Source organism: Microplitis mediator, chromosome 3, assembly GCF_029852145.1.
Source record: "Microplitis mediator isolate UGA2020A chromosome 3, iyMicMedi2.1, whole genome shotgun sequence".
Classification (NCBI taxonomy): domain Eukaryota; kingdom Metazoa; phylum Arthropoda; class Insecta; order Hymenoptera; family Braconidae; genus Microplitis; species Microplitis mediator.
Genome location: NC_079971.1, coordinates 25,673,994 through 25,696,399, shown reverse-complemented (window position 1 = coordinate 25,696,399; position 22,406 = coordinate 25,673,994). Strand labels below are relative to the sequence as shown.

Sequence of the window (22,406 nt, the reverse complement as noted above, 5' to 3'; positions counted from 1 at the left end):
ATTTATCAATAGTTAGACAATTATTATTATTAGCAGTAGACTTATTATTGTGTAAATATAAAATTAATATAATTTTTAGACATAAATTAAATTTTTTAAAAATATATATCAAAGTCTAAAGATTAGTAAATTAATATTATTTATTGTTCAATTCCTAGTTATATATCACAAATTTTTAATCTGAAAATAAATAAATAATATATTATATCATAAGATATTTATATTTAATTATAAAATCTTACCCTTCAATTACTATAGTTTCATTCCAATTATGTTTTATATTTTTTAAAAATTCAACATAATCATTTGGTAAATGATGATCTTGGGCGCCGTGTATAATAACTTTTCTAATAAAATCAACAATAATTAATTAATTATTAATTTTACGTAATTATTAGGGGGGTGCGAATAATCCGAACTTAGAAATTATTCGTATCCCCTAATTATATTATACTTTACAGGTAAGCTAATGATGGTTGTCGATCATCAGGTAGTTGATTCAACTCAACAATAGGATCTGGATCAGTAGGTTGCTGGTATGTGCGACAGTTATAAATTTTACCATCTGAATTTGTTACATTAACATTTATCGGTTTATAATATCCAACATCAACACCTTCCTGGCGATCGAGATTTATTAAATCTTCATTAGGTATTTCCCAGATCACTCCCCATACATGAGAGTTTGGAGATTTGACAATTGTACCAACGCATCCACTCCATGCTTTTGAAAATCCCAGAAAATCTATTTTATAATCCTGCATTTTATTTTAAAAATTTATTATTTTATTTATCTGATCAATCCACTAAAATAATTTAAATTTCCTTACTTGTAAACGCGCGATATCTTTAAAAACAGCTCGAGGATTAGCAATATGCAGCCGTGATGAAAGTAAATTACTTCCATATGCAAAATATAAAAATGTACTCGTAACTAGTACTGATTCGTTCATCGTAATATTTATGTCTAGTGCCAACAGTTTTAAACCGACTGGTGATAGACTAATAGGTAATATATAAATATCTCCTCATATTTGTTTAATAATTAATTCTAATAACATTGAAAACTTGTTTGTTTAATATATTGCATAATAAATTACTTCTCATGTTATGATTTATGATAAATGTGTTTTCAGTTTTCTAGTAATTAAAAAAAATTTATTACTTGAGGAAACAAATTTATTTTTATTCAATACTCAGTATTTATAAAGAAAATTTTTTATATTAAAGATCAAGATTATCAGCAGTAATAATAATAATTATGATATAAAATTTATATTTTATTTAGAAAAAAAATATTATAGATATTAGAGTACGTGTTGCAATTCTTTCCTATAAAAAAAAAGTTATATAATAAAATAAACAATAATAATAATTATTATTATATTAATATTTACCCAATAATACTATTTTCATCCATAAATTCATTATGTTTTATTTTTCTTATAATATCAATGTAATAATTTGGTAATTTACAATCAAGAGCTCCTTTAATTATTATTTTTCTGTAAAATATTAATTGTATTAATAAATTAATTTATGATCCTGAAGTTAGCAGACATTTAAAAATTTTTGAATTTTCGTATTTAAATAAATCAATTGTAAAAAAATAAAATGAAAATATGCACATGTAGAAAATTTAAAAAACTACCGGTGCAATTTTTTCAAATTTTTTTTTTTTATCTTCTATCGTCTAAAAAAAAATCCAAAAATTATTAGACGTCTGCTAACTTCAGTATCATATTAATTTTCATGATCGTTAATATAAATCAAATAATTTACAAATAAGTCAATGCTGGTCGTCTTATTTCTGGTAAATTTTCAAGTTTAACATTATCCTCAGGACATTTTATTTGCTGATAAACTCGACAGTTATAAATTTTACCATCAGGATTAACAACATCAACTTGGAATGCATGATAATCAGTTTCTTGTTTATCTAAATGTTTAATATCATCAACATTCAGCTCCCAAATAGCTCCCCAGACATGATAATTTTTAGTTTCAACGATAGTTGCCGGTGATCCTTTCCATAAATTTGAGTATCCAACAAAATCCAATCTGTAATCCTTAAATAAATCTTATTAATTTCAAATATTTATCTATAAATTTATAAGAAACATACTTCTATTCGTCCAATGTCTTTTAGAGTAGCACTTGGATTATTTATTTTAATTCGTGATTTCAATAAATTACTTCCATAAGCAAAATAAAGTACTTGTCGCATTTTTTTAAAAATATTTTCTGTTTTTTATTTATAATTTAATTAATAACTCAAAATAATTTAAAGAATAAAACTTTTTGAATTAAAAAAAAATAAATGTTACAACCAGCTGTAGGTTTTAACCAAAAAATAAAATATAAAAAGTGAGATATATGTATGTGTTATTGACCTTGCGTATATATTATATATGAAAATTGATATAATGACTATGCAATAGTTGATAAGGAAAAGTATATTGAATAACAATAGATAAATTTTTTTTTATTATTTATTAGAATCAAAAATGATTGAATTGTTAATTATAAAATATCAAAATATAAATGATATTTATATTTAAGGAGTCAGACGTTTAGGGTCACGTGGGAACATTGATGTCTTTCTGATATTGTCTAATCCCAGATAAAGCATGACAACCCGTTCCAATCCGATTCCACCTCCAGCATGTGGTTGACATCCGTATCTGAACGCGTCGACGTATGATTTTATTTTATCGATGTCTGAAAATTTATAAATAAATAAATAAACTATGAAATTTATTTGTTAGATTTCTTATGAACTCACCAATTCCATGATGCTTAGCACGTTCAGTTAAAAATTCCGGATCATGAATCCTCTGAGCCCCAGATATTATTTCCTCACCTCTCATAAACATGTCGTAAGAATTTGAAGTTTTCTATTGTTAAATAAATAATAATTATTATTGTAATTATTATTTATAAATTATACAAGTAATTAAAAGATAAATTACTGGATTATTTGGATCTGGCATCGTATAGAAGGGACGAACAGCCAATGGATATTTGTCAAGTATATAAAAGTCAGTGTCATATTTAGCCTTTACTAGTTTTCCCAACAACTTTTCATCTGGAGTAGAAAGATCATCTTCTTCGCCCAGAGTAACTCCAGCTTCTGCTAATAATTCAATAGCCTGAGGGAATTCAAGTTTCAAAGGCGGATCCAAAAATTTAAATGGTTCAACTTTAAACTGTTGATTAACAGTTGCTATTTCATCAGCATAATTATCACGTAGTCTGCGAAATAATTCCGTAAACATGTTACCAATAGTATCAAGTACTTCGTGGTAATGATATTTAAATGCCATTTCAAGATCAAGACCAACGAATTCTGTCAAATGACGATGAGTATTTGAGTCTTCAGCTCTGAAAACTAAAATCATTTTTTAAATTAATTTACAAGTTAAAAGAATTTTAATGATTAGGATAATAATAAATACCTGCACCAACGGTAAATACTTTATCAAAGTCTGAAGCAACAGCCATTTGTTTATATAATTGTGGTGATTGTGCTAAATAAGCAGAACCTTTGAAATAAGAAACAGTAAATACATTTGCGCCGCCCTCACTAGCTGCTGATATTATTTTAGGAGTATGAATTTCAACAAATCCTTTTTCTGTAAGAATATCGCGGAATAATTTAGTAACAGCAGCTTCAATACGAAAAATCGCTTGATTTGCTGGAGTACGAAGATCCAATACACGATTGTCTAGACGTTTGTCTTGATTAACAGTTATCGTTGATCCACTTTCAACATTTTCCGCTCGACCGGCATCTTCAACTAAAATAGGCAGCTGAGGTTTTGCTGCACTTACAACAAATATTTGTTTAATAAGACATTCAACGTCTTTCTGTGTACATGATTCTATTTTAGTTGGTACTGTTTTTATAATCGCTTCCACATCAATTATTGATTCCCGCGTAATTCTAATAAATTATAAATTAAATTTAATTAAAACATCTATAGTAAATAAACAAACAAATAAATTAGATATTAAAATAACTTACGCAGATATAAATTTGATCATTTGCTTGCTGATTTTGTCATTGACTGTCGCTAAACCTTGCACGGTATAAGATTGTTGTCTGATAACAATAAAACATTGTTTACCTTTAGCACGACTTGTGTGCAAGCGACCGCGAATCCAAACAGATTCATCAGTTAATTTCAAATTCAAATCTTTGACATTAACAAATTTTCTGTCCAAATGATAGTCGGAACTTCTAATTATTCCCATGTTGCCGTACAATCCAACAGATACATCTTCAGTACCGTTTGCTTCTTCGGACGGCTAAATAATAATTAATATGTAATTTAAATAATTGTAATTATTTATGATCCTGAAGTTAAATGATACTGAAGACGGCAGACGTCTAATAATTTTTGAATTTTTTTTCACAACAGTAAATCATAAAAAAAAATATTTGAAAAAATTGCACCTATAGTTTTTTCAATTTTCTACTTGTGCATATTTTTATTTTTTTTTTTTTTGTAATTGATTTGTTGAAAAAATAAATCCGAAAATTTTTAATTGTCTGTCAACTTCTGGATCATGAAGTTAACATGATACTGAAGTTAGCAGACGTCTAATAATTTTTGGATCTTTTTTTAGATGATAAACCAGAAGAAAAAAAATATTTGAAAAAATTGCACCTGTAGTTTTTTAAATTTTCTACTTGTGTATATTTTTAGTTTTTTTTTTTCTTCAAATTTAATTGTTCAAAAAAAAAATCCAAAAATTTTGAATTGTCTGCTAACTTCAGGATCATAAGTTAACAGACAATTGATAATGTTCAAATTTTTTTTTCAATGGTTTAATTAAAAAAAAGAAAAAAACTAAAAAAATGCACTTGTAGAAAATTTAAAAAACTCTATGTGCAATTTTTTGAAATATTTTTTTTTTTATTTTTTATCGTTTCAAATAAAGTTCAAAAATTATTATACGTCGGCTTACTTCAGTATCATAATTATTTTTATAAAGTTACCATTTGAGATTGACGTTCTGCTTTCTTGGCAGCTTTTTCCGCCTCTTTTTGCTGCTTCTTCAAAGCTTTTTTTGATGGCTCGCCTCTAAAAAATAATTAAATTATTTAATTGTCTTTAGTAAATAAATAAATAAATAAATAAATAAATACTTTATGCGAACAAATAAAAAATCATTTTCAAATTCTTGATAATAATCGAGTTCTACTTCATCCATTAGAAAAAAAAATACAACAACTGAATAGTAGAAACGTAAAAGTTTTACTGAATAATAAATAAAAAATAAGAAACTTTTATGTATTAATTTATTTATTATTCAAGTTCATTGGACGATTAATTTATCAATTGTTTTTTATTGTTTTACTTAAGATAATTACTTACCCTTCAGTAACATTTCCCAGAGTATCACTCATCTGCAATTGCAAAATAAAGTTGCATCATTTTATTTTTTTAAATTTTATTAACCACTTAAGTAATAAATATTTTAATTAATTAATTAATTAATTAAACCAAAAAGAGGTTATGTCTTTGAGTTTTTTCAAATAAATAATTAAGAGTAAATAAATTAAAAGTAATAAAAAAATAAATTTACCTTCGGTTAACAAATTGATGTTTTATAAAAAAGTTTATTTTTCAACAATAAAATTACGATATGGCTGAAAAAAATAAAAAAAGTACCGAGTGACACGTGCTCACGCTGATAATTTTAAAACGGTAAATTCTGGTACTAAAAATAATAAGATAACAAGAACTCGGATTATTTATAGTGGAGAATAAAATTAAATGAGGATGGGAGACAAGACAAGCACAATTTAAACAAAAAATATAAACTTAGTAGTTATCTATTTATGTTGTAAATTATAAAATAAGTTTAGCAGCATTGACAGCAGATTCTAATAATGTAGCTGAAGAATAATTGACGGTCATGTCGGCTGGATAATTATTATTATAGTTGTTATTTAAAATATTTTGATTGATCGCTGGCTTTATTTGAATTATTGACTCGATAGCATTATTAGTTGCAATGTCCAATTTATCCCAACTTGGTTTACCTATAAAATAAATTAACTTAAAAATTACGTGCTTGTCTTGTAATTTAAATATACAAAGGATTTGAATTAATAAATGATATAAATAAATAATTATATCTAAACACATTTTCTTTTTGTCTTATTGACGATCTACATTGATTAACAATTCAAATTCAAATGCGAAATTTCAAATATTTCCGTCACCAATTTATTTAAAAATATAAATGTAATAATAATAATCCTTATTATTATTATTATTAATAACGGAAATTTGAAATTACTTAAATACATTAAACATTGGTTCAATTGTAATAATAATAATAATTATTATTTATATGTATAATCAATTTTTCAGCTTTACTTCTTACTTCTCAATTTCTCAGTAGATTCATCAAATGATGCGTCGTGAATATTTAGCATCAAATTATTACCATTGAGGTAAACACGATTTTGTGAATTAGCAATCTGTAATTTAAATAATTGGATTAAATATTTGCATTCATGTAATTTATGTCTTTTATTTATATTATTAAAAATAATTACTGTGCGAGAAATGCTTTGGGCTGCACGTATTTTCCGTAATTTCAAGTAACCTGGATTTGTACCAGTAGCCTCACCCAAGTGCAAAGGAGTTAAGGATTTAAATAGACTTATTATTTTTATATAAATAAATAAATGATAATAATATCAGAATTTCCTGTTTTAAATTGACAAACTTCACTCTGGCTACCGCGCGAAGTTTGTACTCATTGTTGGTGTCCTTGGAGGAAAGTTTTTTGTATCTGTGTTAGCTAGGAACTCAACTTGTTCGTCACAAGTTGAGTTTCTGGCCTCACGAATACAGAAGACTGTCCTCGAATTCCTCCGTTTACTTTGACAACAGAATTTGTCCTGCTGTGCTTCCCTATCCAAAAGTTCTCATTTTAATGGATTATATAAGAACTTATGGATAGGGTTGCTAACTATTTTGTTGATGGAGCATCGAAGCAGTAACGGCTCTCGTTAGAGTCAGACTACCGGGAATAATTCCCTAGCATTTAAAAAAAATAAAAAGGATATTCTTTTAGCGGCTTCAGCTTCTCCCTCAGCTTGAACAATTTTTTGTTGTTTTTCTTGTACTGCACGTTCAACAACAAACGCAGCACGTTGTGCTTCCTGTTGCGCAACTTGTTTAGCTTCAACAGCGGCGGTATATTCTTTACCAAAACTTAATTCAGTAATTGAGACATCGTCCAATACAATATTCCAATCCTTAGCACGTTCTGTTAATTCTTTGCGTACTAGCATTGATACTTGTTGACGCATCGTTATCAATTGGGATGCATTGAATTTGGCAACTACTGATTTCAAGACTTCATTGCAAATACTCGGAAGTACCTAAAAAATAAAATATTAAATAATTAAACATTAAAAAATAATTTAATTTAAAAAGAATAAAAAATTATGTAATACTTTTTCATCGTAATCTAATCCTAGTTGACGATACATTATTGGCAATGCCATTGCGTCAGGTCGTGATAGAACACGAAGTGATATATTGACCATCTGAAGATCCTTTGATCCTGTTGGTGATGATATTTTTCTTGGACGACTTCTGATGTCATAGATTATCGGGTACTGGAACCAGGGAATACGAAAATGTAGACCTTCAGTGAAAATATCTTTTTGAATTCCTCCAAGTCGTGAAAAAATAATGGCTCTGTGTCCTCCGTCAACTATTTTGTAAATAATTAATATAATTAGTGACGATCTGATGATAAATTTATAATAAGAAGAATAAAAAAATATCTAACCTGTGAACATTGACTGTGAGAGGCCATATATCGCAGCACCAGCCACTGCTAAGACTTTTATTCCAGTATTTATACCACCGGGATTTTTACCAAATTTTCCAGCTAAATCATTCAATTTACTTTGCGCCATTTTTTGTTCAATTATTTATACTAATTAATGGTTTGTTAATATAAAAAAAGTAATTACGAAATAAATTGTTAAAATTGCGTGTTGCCGGTGCACGTTTTTTCAGTAAAAAATTTCTTATGTCTGAAGTTGGCTTCTGATTTAATTTCTCTTTCTCTCTCTCTCTAAACTTAAACTATCGATAAGTAAAATATCAATTATCATGAGTGTGAATGTAGCAGACATCAGACAAATTTAAAATTATACAAAAACAGAGTAAATAATTAAAAAAATAATTTATATAAAAAATGCACTTATGAATTTTGAAATTTTTTAAATGCGCATTTTTTAAAAATTTAATTTTATTAATTATTTACTCCATTTATTAATAGAGTAATTGTTATTTATTTAATGAGTATGAATGTAGCAGACATCAGACAAATTTAAACTTTTAAATAAATGGCGTAAATAATTAAAAAAAAAATATTTACAAAAAAATGCACTTATTAATTTCAAAATTTTTTAAATGCGCATTTTTTAAAAATTTAATTTTATTAATTATTTACTCCATTTATTAATAGAGTAATTGTTATTTATTTAATGAGTATGAATGTAGCAGACATCAGACAAATTTAAACTTTTAAATAAATGGCGTAAATAATTAAAAAAAAAATATTTACAAAAAAATGCACTTATTAATTTCAAAATTTTTTAAATGCGCATTTTTTTAAAATTTAATTTTACTAATTATTTACTCTATTTATTGATAATTTTAAATTTGTCTGATGCCTGCTACATTCACACTCATTTAAATTGTTATTTATTTATTGTAATTAAAAATATTTAAATGCTGATTATTATATATATCATTAAACATTAAGACGTATGTCTCAAAAACATTTAGTAGACGATAGAATTTATATGATAAAATTCCAATATATGGTCAAAATTAAATTATGAATTTGAATTTATTGTCTACACTTCCCTATGAATTTATCATTTTATTAAATTGATCTGTACATGATTTTAAATTAAATATATAAAAAAAATACATTTTTAAAAATTAATAACCAAAAATAATAATGAAATTGTTTTTAATACTTAAAATAATACAGTACATGTATAAATTAATATTAAATAATTTAGCTTCTGTTGTAGCGATTTCCCCAGCCGCGTTTATGATCATCTTTGTACTCATCCATAGCTCTCATGTGCTCAAGATATTCTTCATCATCTTTTTCAACTAATTCTTCTTTCTTCAAAACATCTGGATCTTCAGATGAACTCTGATTCGTCATATCCTGAAGACTTTTACCAGCAACTTGAGTTTGTCCAGGGCCAGTGTTGGCAGCCCATTCGCCATCAGCAACTTTTTTCTCATAAAACTCTTCAACAGTCATGACCGGTAGACTTGGATACCCAGCACCAAGTACTCTCTTTTGCATCTCATTGCGTGTAATAATTATCGGTTGTAATTTAGGAGGTCGGTATTCTTTTTTACTTTTATTTTCTTCCCCATCATGTTTTTTAATCATCGCCATTTGTTCCACTATAGTTTTTTCTTCAGCCAATGAATTTATTTCATCAATAGACTCGAGGACATATAATTTTATCAAAGTTATAAAGTAATTGCTTTTAGTTTCATCATCAATATTAGGATTGTCCATACTCTTTTGATAAATTTCCAATTTTTCTTTCAGATCTTTTTGCTCTTTATAACGCTGCAATTTTAATCGACGTACAGTCATCATATCTTGAATCATTTCTGTGTTTGTTTGTGATTTTTTAACTTGTTTACATTTATCATCATCATCATTATCATCATTGGAGTCATCATTGCTCTTTAATTTTGGAATTTCAACTTGGGTGATACCATACGATTTAACTCGTTCAAGAAAATCATAAAAATATACCTGTGATACTTTTAAATAATGCATTCGATTGTCACGATCACATATTTTAGTTGCCAAAGTACCAAGTAATGCTGGTAATAAAAAGTATTTAAGATGTTCAGTAGGTATTTCATTGTAATCTTCATTTTTACTAAAAATATCAGCAATGGATACTAATTTCGTTGCATTTTCAAATATACTTATACATTTTTTAACATCCAATTGAACTTTTAAACTATTTGTCGGTTCATCACTTTTCATTATGCTGTTAAATAGTGAAAATCCACTGTCAAATAATTCTGATAAATTTATTTCAGTATCATCATTAGATGCCATTATTATTTTTTTTATTATTTTATCAACACTTGGTTTTTATTTTTACTTCGAATTTATGGTTATGTTTATTATTATTTTTTTTTACTAAAAGTGTCCCCGCAAGAAAGTGCTTCGAGCGCTTTCGGTTTTTACCCCCACTCTGGATCTTCTGCGCGCTAAATTTCAAAAGTGATCGGTAGTGGGGGCGACTTCCGAAGTTTATTCTTGTTCTGGAACAAGTTTACGGCAAATTGGGAACAAAGTGAAGTTACTTGTAGAATTACACATTGAAATCGATAATCGAAACTCGAAGTAGGGGAGCTGCGATCACACACTGGATTTTTTTGGCTTAAAAAAAAAAATAAAGAAAAAAACAAGTAGATTTGTTAATTAAACATTAATAAATAAAATGGTAGTAACTAATAAAACTTATTTACCTTCAGAAGAAGAATTGACAGTTCCAGAAGTTAATTTATCATGGCCAGTTCTTCATGCGGCTGCTTTTTATATGGGGAAATATTGCGAGGAACATAATAATGTATTTATTTAATTTTTTATTATTGTTATCATTACTATCAATATTATTTATTAATTATACAAATTTTTTATTACTCTTAATTTTACATAAAATATACAATTTATATTTATTTATTTTTATATATAATAAGTTACGTAATTAAATCATAACCTTAATAAATTGGGTAATGTCAAATAATTATTTACAGGAATTTATGCTGTGCCGCAAAGAATTGGATGCCGTTCGATGTGTCAATGAAGGAAAAGCTGTGACAGCATGCGCTCTTGATTTTTTGAGGAAACTCAAAAAAAATTGCTATCAAGAATTTGATCAGTACTACAATTGTGTCTATCGATCAAGTTCTAATGTTTCTTTTATGCCGTAAATATTTTATTTATTAAATTTATATTTTATCGTCAGTAAATTACTCACAGGTAACTGGAGTTATCGTACAACATTTCGTCCTTAACGGGATTTTATCAAGTACTGAAAGACATAAGTAAAAATACAATTTAAAAAAATATAAGGCCAATCGGTAATGTACATGAACAATTAACGTAAAGGCGAATTAACCGGCGAAATAGTTATACAAATATACGCTTTGAGGGATGGATTGTAATGTAGATATTTAAATAATGATGACAAAAGATTGCACGTAGAGGAGTTCGTAGTTGTTGTAGTCCAGTACCAGTTTTTTAACAGACATGACAGGATGGGTAGGGACAGAAGAAGTTCACATCCGAGTAGATAGCATTGACTGAGTTAGATATTCTGTTGATAGGCCCAGAACGGACATGATTTTTGGATGATTTTATAAAATATAGCAGCCGGCTATGTCGTAGGCCCGTTTTGGGACAGATAAATTTAAAGTATTCAAGTATTTCTGGAGAGTCAATATGATCACCTTATAGAAAAACAAATTGAATTATATTCATACTAATTCAAATTTACAATAAAATAAAAAATTACGTTAATTACCTCAATTAGTTATGCATTAAATGTCAGGACTATAATTAAATAACTGAGAAATAAAATAGGGAAAATACTGGAGTAAGTCCAGTTACCTGTGAGTCATTTGCTGATGTCAAAGAATGAACATGAACTGGCATAATCGAAATATATATATATCTTTTAGATGTCGTAATACACAAGAGGTTTTGGATAAATGCGTTTTCGAGCATATGAATATTGAGCGACCATCGTACGGTTACTTTTGTGAAGTTAAAGTTCATGATACCAAAAGACCTAAACCCGTTGAAGATTTGCCAGAATATGAACCAATCGCGGCGAAATTACCAGAAGATGTTCCGAAACCACCGGCTAGATTTGGTAGCAGATGGTGGTGGGGACATTAAATAAAAATCGTTTTTAATTATTCAGAAAAAAATAACAAAAAAAAATTATTGCAAGTATCTAATTACTGTTAGTCTTAAGTCTGTACATCTTGATATCGATTATTTATCAACATTTAAGGTTTGTATATTATATTTTATTATTATTCGAAATTAACCTCATCTATTATCGTTACTATTATTGTAATCGTATATTTGTGTATTGAGAACTCAAGTTGTACAGGCGAATAAAATAATTTAAAAAATAATATAATTGATTGTAATTATATTTATTATATTGCACAATTATTAAAACATAAGTAGACAAGTATATAATTTAATAACATTACTTTTTTATCATTTCTGTTGCCAGGAAGACTTTAAATAATTAACTTATTTAATTTTGATTTTTTTAATTAAATAAATTTAATTTTTTTTTAATTTTGTTGCGTTTTAAATTTTATTTTCTATTAATAAGTCAACTAATTAGCAAAATTTACAAATAATTACAACCGGTTATAATTTAAATATTAATATTTATTGCTAAATATTGATATAAATTTAAAAAAGAAAAATCATTTTTATCAATTCACTGTAATCTTTTTATTATTATTTTTTTTATACAACTGCACTAAAATATATTTACATATAAGCAGTGAATTAAAAAAATTTGAAAAATCTAAAATTTAACAAGCTCATAAATAAAATTATGAAATAAATTTAAACAAGATTTTGGACTTGTATTAAATTTTTTAAAAAAGCTTCAACTATTTTTAATAAACTATATAATGGAATCGACTTGTTTCTTTCTCATCTAACTAGATAGTCTTTTTTAAATATTTTTGTTCTTTTTTATTACTGGGAGGTAGTTTCGATCACGGCAAAGTTTTTTCCCTTTGGCTTTTTCCAACTGGACGTTGGAGTATTGGAGAACTTTGCCAGGTACGAATTAATTGATTGTGAATTATTATTTTTTTAATTAATTATCTTTCCTATTCTCTCTCTTTTATTATTTTAATTTAATCAACTCTGTTAAACTATCACTAAATACTTGATTTCAAAAGGAATAAATCAAGATCCAGTCTCTCGTTTTTAAAATATTCTTAGTTTAAAAACTCATTAGTTATCATTCATTCTAAAAAAGTTAAAATAAAAACACAAACATTAATATTTAAAATATTATATATCTAAAGGTCTTGACTGTGATTTGGAATCATGTGTTAGCTCCAACTTATATCGTAACCGTTCCAATTAGTATTTGGAGCGAGATGTACACGTCTGTTATTGTAAAAAAATGTTATTACTCCTCGATAACCAGTTCTTGGTACTCCACTCTGTAAAATAATTATTAATTAAGTAAAAAAAATAAGGAAAATAAATAAAAAGTAATTACGTACTCTAAAATCATCCATCAATCCAAGCATTTTAGCGGTATTTTTAAATGTCTGTCTCGTATGATACGGAATTCTAACAGATCCAGGTGTCACAATATTACCACTTTTTAATTCTGAATAACTTACAACTGTCGAATGATAGACTTGATTTACAAAGTTAATGTCATAATTATCCTTAAATAAATTTATAAGATTAATAAATAATAATTATATAGATTTATTTAATAAATACTTACTTTTAATAAATAACTTAAATTCATTTTAGTAAAAGGCACAAATTGATCATTGAGTTTAATATATTTAAGATGTTTTTCATAAAATAGTCCACTGTAATTATTAAATTAAATTAATAATAATAATTAATAAATAAAAATTATAATTTATTACTTACTTGCTAACGCCAACTTTTCCAAACGTTCGGGTTCGTGAAAGCTCTGGTCTGATGCAAGCTCTATTTTTTCGTTGCTCCGGTTGACGAATCCAATCATCCCAATAACTATCATTTAACCACAAATATATAACATTATTTTAACATAAATAAATAGATAAATAATAATAATTAATACTACTAACGCTTTTGGCCATTTTACTGATAATTCTTGCCACAAATCTTTAGTAAGCATCCAACCAAGACCAGGAAAAAAATCCGTACGATAAAGCAAATGTGCTGCGGTCTCATCAACTAGTCCAGATTTACCATTATCATTCCATGCTGAAACGCACCATAATGATTTATCGGCTACCAATAGAGGATAAGTTCCCAAAAAATATTCATAAAAATCTGGAGCCACATCCAAGTCGTCTAAAAAATTAGAAAATTTAAATAAACCATCGGATATTAAAATTATTTTTTAATTACCTTCAACAATAATCGTGGTATCAAAACCAAATTCAAAGAAAATTTGATTTAATGCCCAACCATAATGACGTGCTATTTTAAAATAACCTTTGAATTTTTTTTCTCGAAGTGGTATATCAATATCCGATTGATCTGGTTGCTAAATAATTATTTTATTAATAATATATATATATATAAAAAATATTATTATTGTTATTATATTTAAAAACTAACTTGTATATGAACAACTTGATCTCCAAATGACTTGATAATATCTGCGGTCTGTTTATGCTCACAATCCTGTGATACAATTATCGGAAATTGTTCAGCATTTGTACGTAATTTTATTAATTGATTCAAACATCTTTCAACAGTTATTCTGTTACAAGAAATAACAAGTACAGCAATTATCGGCAAGTCTTTTGCTAACGATTTCTTAGCTGCCAATGCTTTTAGTTTTTCACGTTTTATTTCTTCCTAAAATTTATTTTTAAAATTAATATTATAATTAAAAAAAAAAATAACAATAATAGTTACCTCTGTTTTTAATTTAACAGTCGAACCCACTAGATAACTGCTATTTAAATTATTTATTGAGTCATCAGGTAAACTGTTGACAGTCGTAGCTGCTTGTAATTCATCTAATTCTTTATAAATAAAATAATAAATAATTAGTAATTAATAGAAATTAAATAATGAATATTAAATTTACTTACTTTTTTGTTGCAATTCAATCAGACGTTTTAAAAGTATCTGATTATCGGCAATCTTCCTTTGAACTTGAGTTTTTAAACTGTTTATCTGATTCGAGAGTACATTCTACAATTAACGGTTTTTAACAAATAAAATAGTAATAAAATAATAAATAAAAAATAACTAAGTGTTTATATATAAATAAATTATAAAATTATATAATAGCATTAATAAATAAATTACCTTATCTCGATTGGCAGTTGTCCGGCTAAGAAAAAGGAAGTATGTAATGATACCCCATACCAATAACGATATCAGCAATAAACCAATTGACTTTTTCCGCATTGCAGAAGTAAATGTCACCTCATCTAAATAAATCATATTAAATACATTCATATTATTTATTCAATTATTGTGAAAGTGGCACAGGTTTGGCAATTATTATAATTGTGAAATAAACCAACAAAATGCAAATTGAATAAAAATAAAAAATGCGCAATAATCGAATTTTAAAATCGGTGTTAATTTTTTTTATTTTTATCTTTTTAATTGTTTATTTTAAATTTATAATTTGTTTTATATCTGACACATTCACACTAATATTTAATTGTTTAATAAAATATACGTACCATTATGTTATATTATTTAAATTTGAATTTGTGTTTCACACAAAAAATGGATTTTTAAATATTTTATCAATTGTTTATTTCAATTGAAATAAAAAAAAAACAAACAATTATTGTTATTGTTAATTAATAAATTGTAGTTTTTTATTAACTACTTATGCTGCTCCATTTATTTCAAGTGTCACGTACTTTTACTTTTGACTTAAAATAACAATTGAAATTTTTATAATTAAAAAAAATATTGAAAACTGCCACGTTTTTATTGACTAATACATTACAATTGACAATGATAACAAATTATTTATCAAGTCAGCGCAATAAAATATAATTGTTATACTTTTTAAACCATTAAAATACCACATGACGTATCACTTGTCATATATATCTGTTTGTGCACGATGTCATTATTTTTTAAGGCGAGTTTCTATTCAAATATTGATTTACAATTAACTGGTACTTTTTCAAATGTTTTATCGCACGTCTGATAACGCGCCGCGTATAGGCTACTGAGGGTGTATTTGAAATGCTCTAGCTCTAGCTCTAGCCAAGCATTGCGTATCCGAATACACACTAATTAATATAATTATTGACACAAATAATTTTTAATAAAATGATTAAATTTAAATTTTGAAATTTCGCGCCAAGCTGCCGCTACTGCGCGTCGCTCTATTCGACGTTCAAATGTTTGCTAAAGTGGGGGCGGTCGATGAATCGCAAAATCGATTGGTTTGTATCAACTGGCGGTCCAATAGCGGCAGTCAGTATCATCGACAATGGCAGTAGTAGTCCAGATCCTTCTTTACGTTTGAATTGAAAGACAGTTTCGCAGTTACGTTGTGTAATTATCCATTAAATTAATTGCTTATAGTTATTGTTTAATTAAATTGTGCAGTGTTTGTAAAATTTTAATTGTGCAAAGTGTCTGTGGTGTCGTTAAGTGTTCAGTGTTCAGTGATAGTGTCAAGTGTTGCTGATGGCTGATGCTGATGACTTCCAAGTTCCTGAGCAAAATCATCTGGCATCGACTGGTGGGAAATAGCAGTCAAGTGACGTTTTTTAGCTGTAATACACTTGGAGCAATTTAAATTAAATCTCCAAGTGTATTAGGACACCCTTCTGCGTATTATTTCCCCGCCAAGGTTTGTTCAAACACTCAAGTGTTTTTTTAAAAATATTTTTCTATCATATTCTGCTGCCATTTCATTTTGACGTACGGTTTCTAATTTTTATCCAGTTTCTAATAATTTATTTTTTAAATATTTAAATTTACCGCGCAAATAATAATTTTAAGTTATTATTATTTAAATTTAAAAAAAAAACTAGGGAAGGTAAATAAAAAATATTTATAAGCAATATATAGTTATTGTATAATTTAAATTTTTAAATCAACAATTAAAAAAAACAAAAATAGAATATATATATATTTATCAAAATAATTATCCAAAGCGATAATTTTTGTAAATGTCACGGAACATATCGCGGCAATTTATTTTGACTTTGAGTTTTGCACATAAAAGAAATACACCAGAGAGTTTGCGGTGTAAACTGTAAATTTCTTCTGGTGGTGGACAGAGACGATGAGTTATAATTGTTGGTACTAGTGCTTGCATTCTAGAACAAAATAATTAAATTGAATATTAATAATAACACTAGTAGAAATAAAGATTAAATAAATTTACTTTTTAGTAACATCTTGTCCACCGAAATCATAAACTTGATTTTTTTCACTGAATATTTCTCCCAAAATCATGACTGCATCAACGTGAGCTTTTTCCATTAATTTTGATTCATACCCAGTTAAAAATTTCATTTCTCGAGATAATTTTAATACTTTATCACGGTCACCATAACTCGCTCCATTTATTATCTCAATATAATTATCCATAAATTTTTTATCGTAAGATCTGCAAGCGCCAAAGTCTAGTAAAATCATTTGTCTAGTATCTGGATTATAAAAAAAGTTTGCCCAATTGGGATCCGTTTGCATGTAATAAAATACAAATAATTCTTTAAGACACAGGTGCATTATAAGTTTACAAATATGTTCACGTGTCTCCTCATCCATTTCTGCACATTTATCAACTGGCACACCATCAATTAGCTCTGTAGTCAATACTTGGTTTGAGCTCAACTCATCTAATGCAATAATAAATTATATTATTATTATTATCATGATGAATAATTAGTATTTTAAAATTAAAATTACCTATTATTGTTGGTACATAATACTCGGGATAAGGAGCTAAAAGGTTTTTAAATTTTTTACAACATTCAGCTTCTCTGACATAATCAACTTCCCCTGACAATTCACGTTTCGCAACTTCAACAACATTATCTATGAACATTCCGTCCGGAAAAATGTTCCATACTTTCAATATACCCACCAAGTTGTCAATGTCACTTTGAATTCCTTCAGCTACTCCAGGATATTGAATTTTCATAGCAACAGATTGTCCATTTTCAAGTGTCGCCAAATGAACTTGACCTATTGACGCTGCTGCAAATGGTTTTTCATCAAAAGTTGATACTTTACTTCTCCAATCAGGACCTAGTTCACTTATCAATACTTTCTGCAAGTCAATAATTTAATTAATAATTTTTATTGATTAAAGTAAATAAAAATAAAATAAAAACATACATGAACTTGCCACGTTGGCATAAAGTCGGCACTCTGCCTAACTCTTTCGAAAGCTTTTTGAAGCTCTGGACTGATAACATTATTGTCTTGAATACTTAAAATTTGTCCAATTTTCAATGCAGCGCCTAAATGAAAAATTTTTTAAAATTTAAATTACAAATAATTGAAAGATAAAAAAATCAAACAAACCTCTGACTTTACACAGAGTGGCAACGATTCTTTCAGCATTGGCTTTTGTTAAAAATATATTGTCTAGTGTATTTCCAACACTCGGCTGTTCTTTGATACCAAATGTTCTGCGACTCAACTCTGCCAGTGACCCAAATCCTAATCCAAATCCAAGGGCTGCAAAACTTGTCATTCGTCCGATTCTGGTGCTCGGTACTTTTCGTTCTCTTGCTTCGGTTGATAACTAATTTAAATACTTTAATTAAATAAATATATCAACAAAGAATTATATATAATAACTTACTGTAACTCGTGGTTTGATAACTGGTTTAATTTTCGGTTCCTCGATCGAATTTAATTGATTACTTTTTGAAGATTCATCTGATTTTGAAGAATCAAAAGTTTTTGTCACATCAGTTATTTTTTTCTCATGCTCAAGCTCTAGTTTCCTCAATAATTTTTTATCTTTATCACTTAATTCAATTTTAGGAATTGTCTTGTCTATTGATCCAACTATTTCTATTTTTTCTTTGACGCTGCTGTATTTTAGAGGAATTTCAACAATTTTTTCTGGCTCTGGTTCATTAATTGTAACTGATTCAAAGTTCTCAACAATTTTTATTTCTTTAGGATCTTTTGCCGGATTTACGACTTGTAATTTTTTATCTGATAGATTTTTATCAGCCAAAGGAAGACCTGTTATTTCTGACGTTGTTTGTTTTGTTAATTCACGTATTCCTTTTTCAATAACAGAAATTCTATCAATCAGTTCTTTTGTTTCCGTGAATAATTTTTCCTTAAATAAATAATTATTTTCATTTATAATCATAAATAATTAATTATAAATTTTTTCTAGCGATTAATAAATTAATTCTTATTCGATATGGATTGGATGTGATTTTAATTATAATTAAATAATAATTATAATTAAAAAAATTAATAATAAAACTTACGGGCAGCTTACTTGGATCAATTTCTTTTAATTTTTCAACGGCATCTTTTAAATTTGTCTCGGCAGCAGATTTGATACTTGAATTATCAGCAATTTGTTTAATTGTTTCTTTTTGATGTTTCAAAAGTGCATTTCCAACAATTTGAGCTCCTTTTAATACTCCAATAATATCTGAGCTCCATTGTCGAACCATTTCTAAATAAAATTATTAAAAATAATAATTATTTGTCACTATGATACAACTTTGTGCAATTAAAGTAAAAAATTATGTAATAAAATTTATTTTAAAGTGAAGAATAAGTAAAAAATGACTTAAAAATTTCAAATATTGCAATAATAAATAACGAGCTTAGGTTATAATTTCAATAATTTAAAAATTTAATTGATAACTTAACTACTTACCAATTAAAATATTTAATTATCAATAGTAAGTCAATAAATGTTGACAGTAAAAGTTGTTATTGTTATTAAAAAAAACAAAATCTCACTTTTGAATGAAGTAAATGCATGCAATATTTAATTTTCATGTAAATTGACAGTGACCTTGAACTACTAGAGACATCTAAAAGATAAAATTAGAATTACATTTAAATTTACCGTCTTAGAAAATTTTGTAATTTAAATATCAAGATTTTGAGTTTCGAATAAGTGCAGGTAAGTAAAAGTATGAAGAGGTTTAATATTATTTGTAATGTATGACGTCTTTTCCAAGAAATTAGTATCGGCGTTGATTGTTGTCTTGCTATTGTTTTTGAATCCCAGGTGCAGATCCAGGTATAGATTCAATAACATATAAGAAATGTAATGAAAGAAAATAGATAACTTTATAGCCTGTAAACTATGAATACATGAACAGACAATTCGGACGATTGTTGAAAAGGTACTGGGGTGGCTTAACACTTGTGACCTAAGATAAGACGAGACACTCCAAGAGCTCATTGAATTCTACTACTGCTATTTCAAATTTGTCGGCAGTCAGTGCAGTCGTGATTTCTCGTGTGTTAATTTTCAGTGAAAAATATTCAAAATTTAAAAAAAAAATATGGAGACTGATTATATGGATGGTATTCAAAATAAATTAATTTCTATATTAAATGGAATTAAAAAAGTAAGAGATGATTTGGACCATGGAAGCGAAGAAACAAAATTTCAAGTGGAGGAATTGGGGGATAAAGTCAAAGAAATGGAAGAAAATAAATTTAATGTTGATAGTGATGATGATTCTGAAGTGACGATACAAAATACTGTGGATTTTATTTTAGAAGAAGTGAAGCTCATTAAAAAACAGGTGATGAATAGCAAAAAAGAAATTAAAGGGCAGCTGATAAAATTGGGCGAGGCGATAGGAAGAGTTGAGAAGAAATCAAATAAAAAAAATGGCGATGCTGTTAAAGAAATAAAAGTTCAATTGGCAGCTGCTTTGGAAGCTGCAAGACGAGCCGAAGAACGTTTAGCGGAAGAAAAAAAGGAAAAGGAAAAATATATACTTCAAATGGAATTAATGTTTGAGCGCATTAATAAAATGGAGGATAAATGGGACAGAAGAGAACGCGAGTTCGATACGAAATTAGAAGATATGAAAAATAAAATAACTCATATGGAGCAAGTTAATTATAAATGGAAAAATAAAAAAATTTGTACTGTTACGGGAGAAAGTATAAAATCAACTTCGCAAATAAAAACTGTTACTTGTTCGGATATTTCGATTGAAGATTTTAAAATAAACGACACTAAAATAAAGGAAACGAAATATAATTATCAGAGTTCTTCAATTGATAAAAAAAATATTATTGAACAAATTGGTAGTAGTGATGATAGCAGTTCATGTTCAGCGATTGAAGATAATGACAAAAATTCAGCTAGAGAAACATCATTTAGTAAAATGAAAATTGCTCAAGATTGGCCGTGGAAAGAAAGACAGGAAGACAGAAAAAATAATATTATTATAAAGGGACTTGAAGTTGATGAAAACGATAACAATATCGTTGATAATGTTAATGACTTTATTGAAATAAAATTAAATACTCAGATTAAGGCAATTGCTGCTAAATATCAATTGAACAAAAATAAAGAAAGAGAGCTGTTGGTTAAATTGGAAAGTGAAGAGGATGTGGAAGAAATAATGAGAAGGCATAAGTTAGGCAGTGATGGAATTTTTATCGATTATCAAGTCATAACACCTCAGCGGGAATTACGAAAACAATTAAAAATTATTGTGGAAAAACAACTGAAACATGCATCGTAGTGCTGACAATTTTAAATATTTAAATTATTGTTTTCGATTTTTATTTACTATTAATGTAATATTTCCGGTGTTTAATAAATAATTTAATATTAATCATAATTTTTTTTTTCCATGTTATCTTACAAAAGTTTGAAATTTTCAAAAAACGTAATTTGATTGATTTAAGATTTTTAGTTCTCTCAGAATAAGTGAACTATAGTTTAATTTTAATAAATTATTTCACTATTTTCTAATGAGGGTAAAAGTTTTATTTTCCAGGATAACGAATCGACCCACGACATTGCTACCAACATCCCCTAAATTTAATCCTGAAATATTTTCTTTATCACCGACGTCAAGTAATGTCCTTTTCACAAGAAAATATGTGATTATTTAGTCTACTTATTATTAAATGGGAACAAATACTTTATTTACAATTGATAATATATTTTAAAATATTGCTTTTACTTCTTTATTTTTATATAAATGGATAGTAATACGAGATATCAGAAGCAGAAAATGGAAGTGATATATCAAAGTCATTTAAATTCAAAGTTTATCCATTAAGTTCACTCTATTTAATTTATTTAAGGATCTAAATTATAAGGACAATAGTAAAGTTATACCTTAATATCTGTTGTCAACTACACCCCTATTTTTCATCCACAATATTATTATTGGGACTACTAAAATAATAAACTCAAATTACAAATCTTTAAATCATAGTTTACTTTTATGTTGAGTCATGTTGTATTTTATTTGTACTAAAATATATAATTTTTAAATACACTACACTATAGGGGAGCCTGGGGTAAAACGGACCCTCTGAACAATTTTGAAAAAAAAAATTTTTTTCGTAATTCAGAGTTTATAAGCGATTTAATA

The 22,406-nt window shown here is 27.1% G+C and overlaps 9 protein-coding genes across 11 annotated transcripts; 2 read left to right on the top strand and 7 right to left on the bottom strand.

Annotated features, from left to right (window-relative positions):
* Positions 1-17: 17 nt before the first annotated feature.
* Positions 18-1,039, bottom strand: LOC130665873 (gamma-glutamylcyclotransferase-like). Its single transcript, XM_057466495.1, has 4 exons — positions 831-1,039; positions 460-758; positions 243-347; positions 18-180 (listed from the first exon to the last, which is right to left on the bottom strand). The coding sequence occupies exons 1-4, from the start codon at positions 951-953 to the stop codon at positions 159-161; spliced, it is 549 nt and encodes a 182-aa protein (XP_057322478.1). The 5' UTR covers positions 954-1,039; the 3' UTR covers positions 18-158.
* On the bottom strand, positions 945-2,364 carry LOC130665875 (gamma-glutamylcyclotransferase-like). The gene is made up of 4 exons (XM_057466497.1): positions 2,126-2,364; positions 1,783-2,069; positions 1,398-1,505; positions 945-1,332 (listed from the first exon to the last, which is right to left on the bottom strand). Exons 1-4 carry the CDS (start codon positions 2,225-2,227, stop codon positions 1,308-1,310), a joined length of 522 nt encoding a protein of 173 aa, XP_057322480.1. The 5' UTR covers positions 2,228-2,364; the 3' UTR covers positions 945-1,307.
* Positions 2,365-2,477: 113 nt separating this feature from the next.
* Positions 2,478-5,736, bottom strand: LOC130665870 (aspartate--tRNA ligase, cytoplasmic). Of its 2 annotated transcripts, XM_057466492.1 has the most exons (8): positions 5,596-5,736; positions 5,385-5,416; positions 5,006-5,090; positions 4,028-4,311; positions 3,459-3,946; positions 2,973-3,391; positions 2,786-2,897; positions 2,478-2,721 (listed from the first exon to the last, which is right to left on the bottom strand). In XM_057466492.1, exons 2-8 carry the CDS (start codon positions 5,414-5,416, stop codon positions 2,558-2,560), a joined length of 1,584 nt encoding a protein of 527 aa, XP_057322475.1. In that variant the 5' UTR covers positions 5,596-5,736; the 3' UTR covers positions 2,478-2,557. The 2 variants fall into 2 exon arrangements, with proteins under 2 accessions (XP_057322475.1, XP_057322474.1); XM_057466491.1 differs by lacking the exons at positions 5,385-5,416; positions 5,596-5,736 and adding an exon at positions 5,156-5,286.
* A 106-nt stretch (positions 5,737-5,842) lies between these two features.
* LOC130665871 (prohibitin-2) lies at positions 5,843-8,088 on the bottom strand. The gene is made up of 6 exons (XM_057466493.1): positions 7,828-8,088; positions 7,487-7,749; positions 7,094-7,411; positions 6,578-6,655; positions 6,403-6,499; positions 5,843-6,055 (listed from the first exon to the last, which is right to left on the bottom strand). Exons 1-6 carry the CDS (start codon positions 7,955-7,957, stop codon positions 5,862-5,864), a joined length of 1,080 nt encoding a protein of 359 aa, XP_057322476.1. The 5' UTR covers positions 7,958-8,088; the 3' UTR covers positions 5,843-5,861.
* Positions 8,089-8,921: 833 nt separating this feature from the next.
* Positions 8,922-10,438, bottom strand: LOC130665866 (immunoglobulin-binding protein 1). The gene has a single exon (XM_057466486.1). It carries the CDS (start codon positions 10,159-10,161, stop codon positions 9,076-9,078), a length of 1,086 nt encoding a protein of 361 aa, XP_057322469.1. The 5' UTR covers positions 10,162-10,438; the 3' UTR covers positions 8,922-9,075.
* Positions 10,439-10,443: 5 nt separating this feature from the next.
* On the top strand, positions 10,444-12,257 carry LOC130665867 (NADH dehydrogenase [ubiquinone] 1 alpha subcomplex subunit 8). Its single transcript, XM_057466487.1, has 3 exons — positions 10,444-10,678; positions 10,866-11,038; positions 11,793-12,257. Exons 1-3 carry the CDS (start codon positions 10,550-10,552, stop codon positions 12,010-12,012), a joined length of 522 nt encoding a protein of 173 aa, XP_057322470.1. The 5' UTR covers positions 10,444-10,549; the 3' UTR covers positions 12,013-12,257.
* Positions 12,258-12,428: 171 nt separating this feature from the next.
* LOC130665865 (alpha-1,3-mannosyl-glycoprotein 2-beta-N-acetylglucosaminyltransferase) lies at positions 12,429-15,930 on the bottom strand. Of its 2 annotated transcripts, none has more exons than XM_057466485.1 (11): positions 15,543-15,930; positions 15,157-15,281; positions 14,937-15,021; positions 14,758-14,867; positions 14,455-14,697; positions 14,242-14,380; positions 13,956-14,184; positions 13,774-13,878; positions 13,619-13,709; positions 13,386-13,556; positions 12,429-13,322 (listed from the first exon to the last, which is right to left on the bottom strand). In XM_057466485.1, the coding sequence occupies exons 2-11, from the start codon at positions 15,256-15,258 to the stop codon at positions 13,209-13,211; spliced, it is 1,389 nt and encodes a 462-aa protein (XP_057322468.1). In that variant the 5' UTR covers positions 15,259-15,281; positions 15,543-15,930; the 3' UTR covers positions 12,429-13,208. The 2 variants fall into 2 exon arrangements, with proteins under 2 accessions (XP_057322468.1, XP_057322467.1); XM_057466484.1 differs by having other exon boundaries at positions 12,431-13,322; positions 14,937-15,039; positions 15,543-15,929.
* A 951-nt stretch (positions 15,931-16,881) lies between these two features.
* Positions 16,882-19,856, bottom strand: LOC130665207 (atypical kinase COQ8B, mitochondrial). Its single transcript, XM_057465512.1, has 8 exons — positions 19,700-19,856; positions 19,299-19,492; positions 18,650-19,141; positions 18,367-18,589; positions 18,178-18,302; positions 17,746-18,109; positions 17,219-17,675; positions 16,882-17,150 (listed from the first exon to the last, which is right to left on the bottom strand). The coding sequence occupies exons 2-8, from the start codon at positions 19,488-19,490 to the stop codon at positions 16,976-16,978; spliced, it is 2,028 nt and encodes a 675-aa protein (XP_057321495.1). The 5' UTR covers positions 19,491-19,492; positions 19,700-19,856; the 3' UTR covers positions 16,882-16,975.
* A 483-nt stretch (positions 19,857-20,339) lies between these two features.
* Positions 20,340-21,542, top strand: LOC130666008 (uncharacterized). The gene is made up of 2 exons (XM_057466638.1): positions 20,340-20,899; positions 21,107-21,542. Exons 1-2 carry the CDS (start codon positions 20,340-20,342, stop codon positions 21,540-21,542), a joined length of 996 nt encoding a protein of 331 aa, XP_057322621.1.
* Positions 21,543-22,406: the final 864 nt, after the last annotated feature.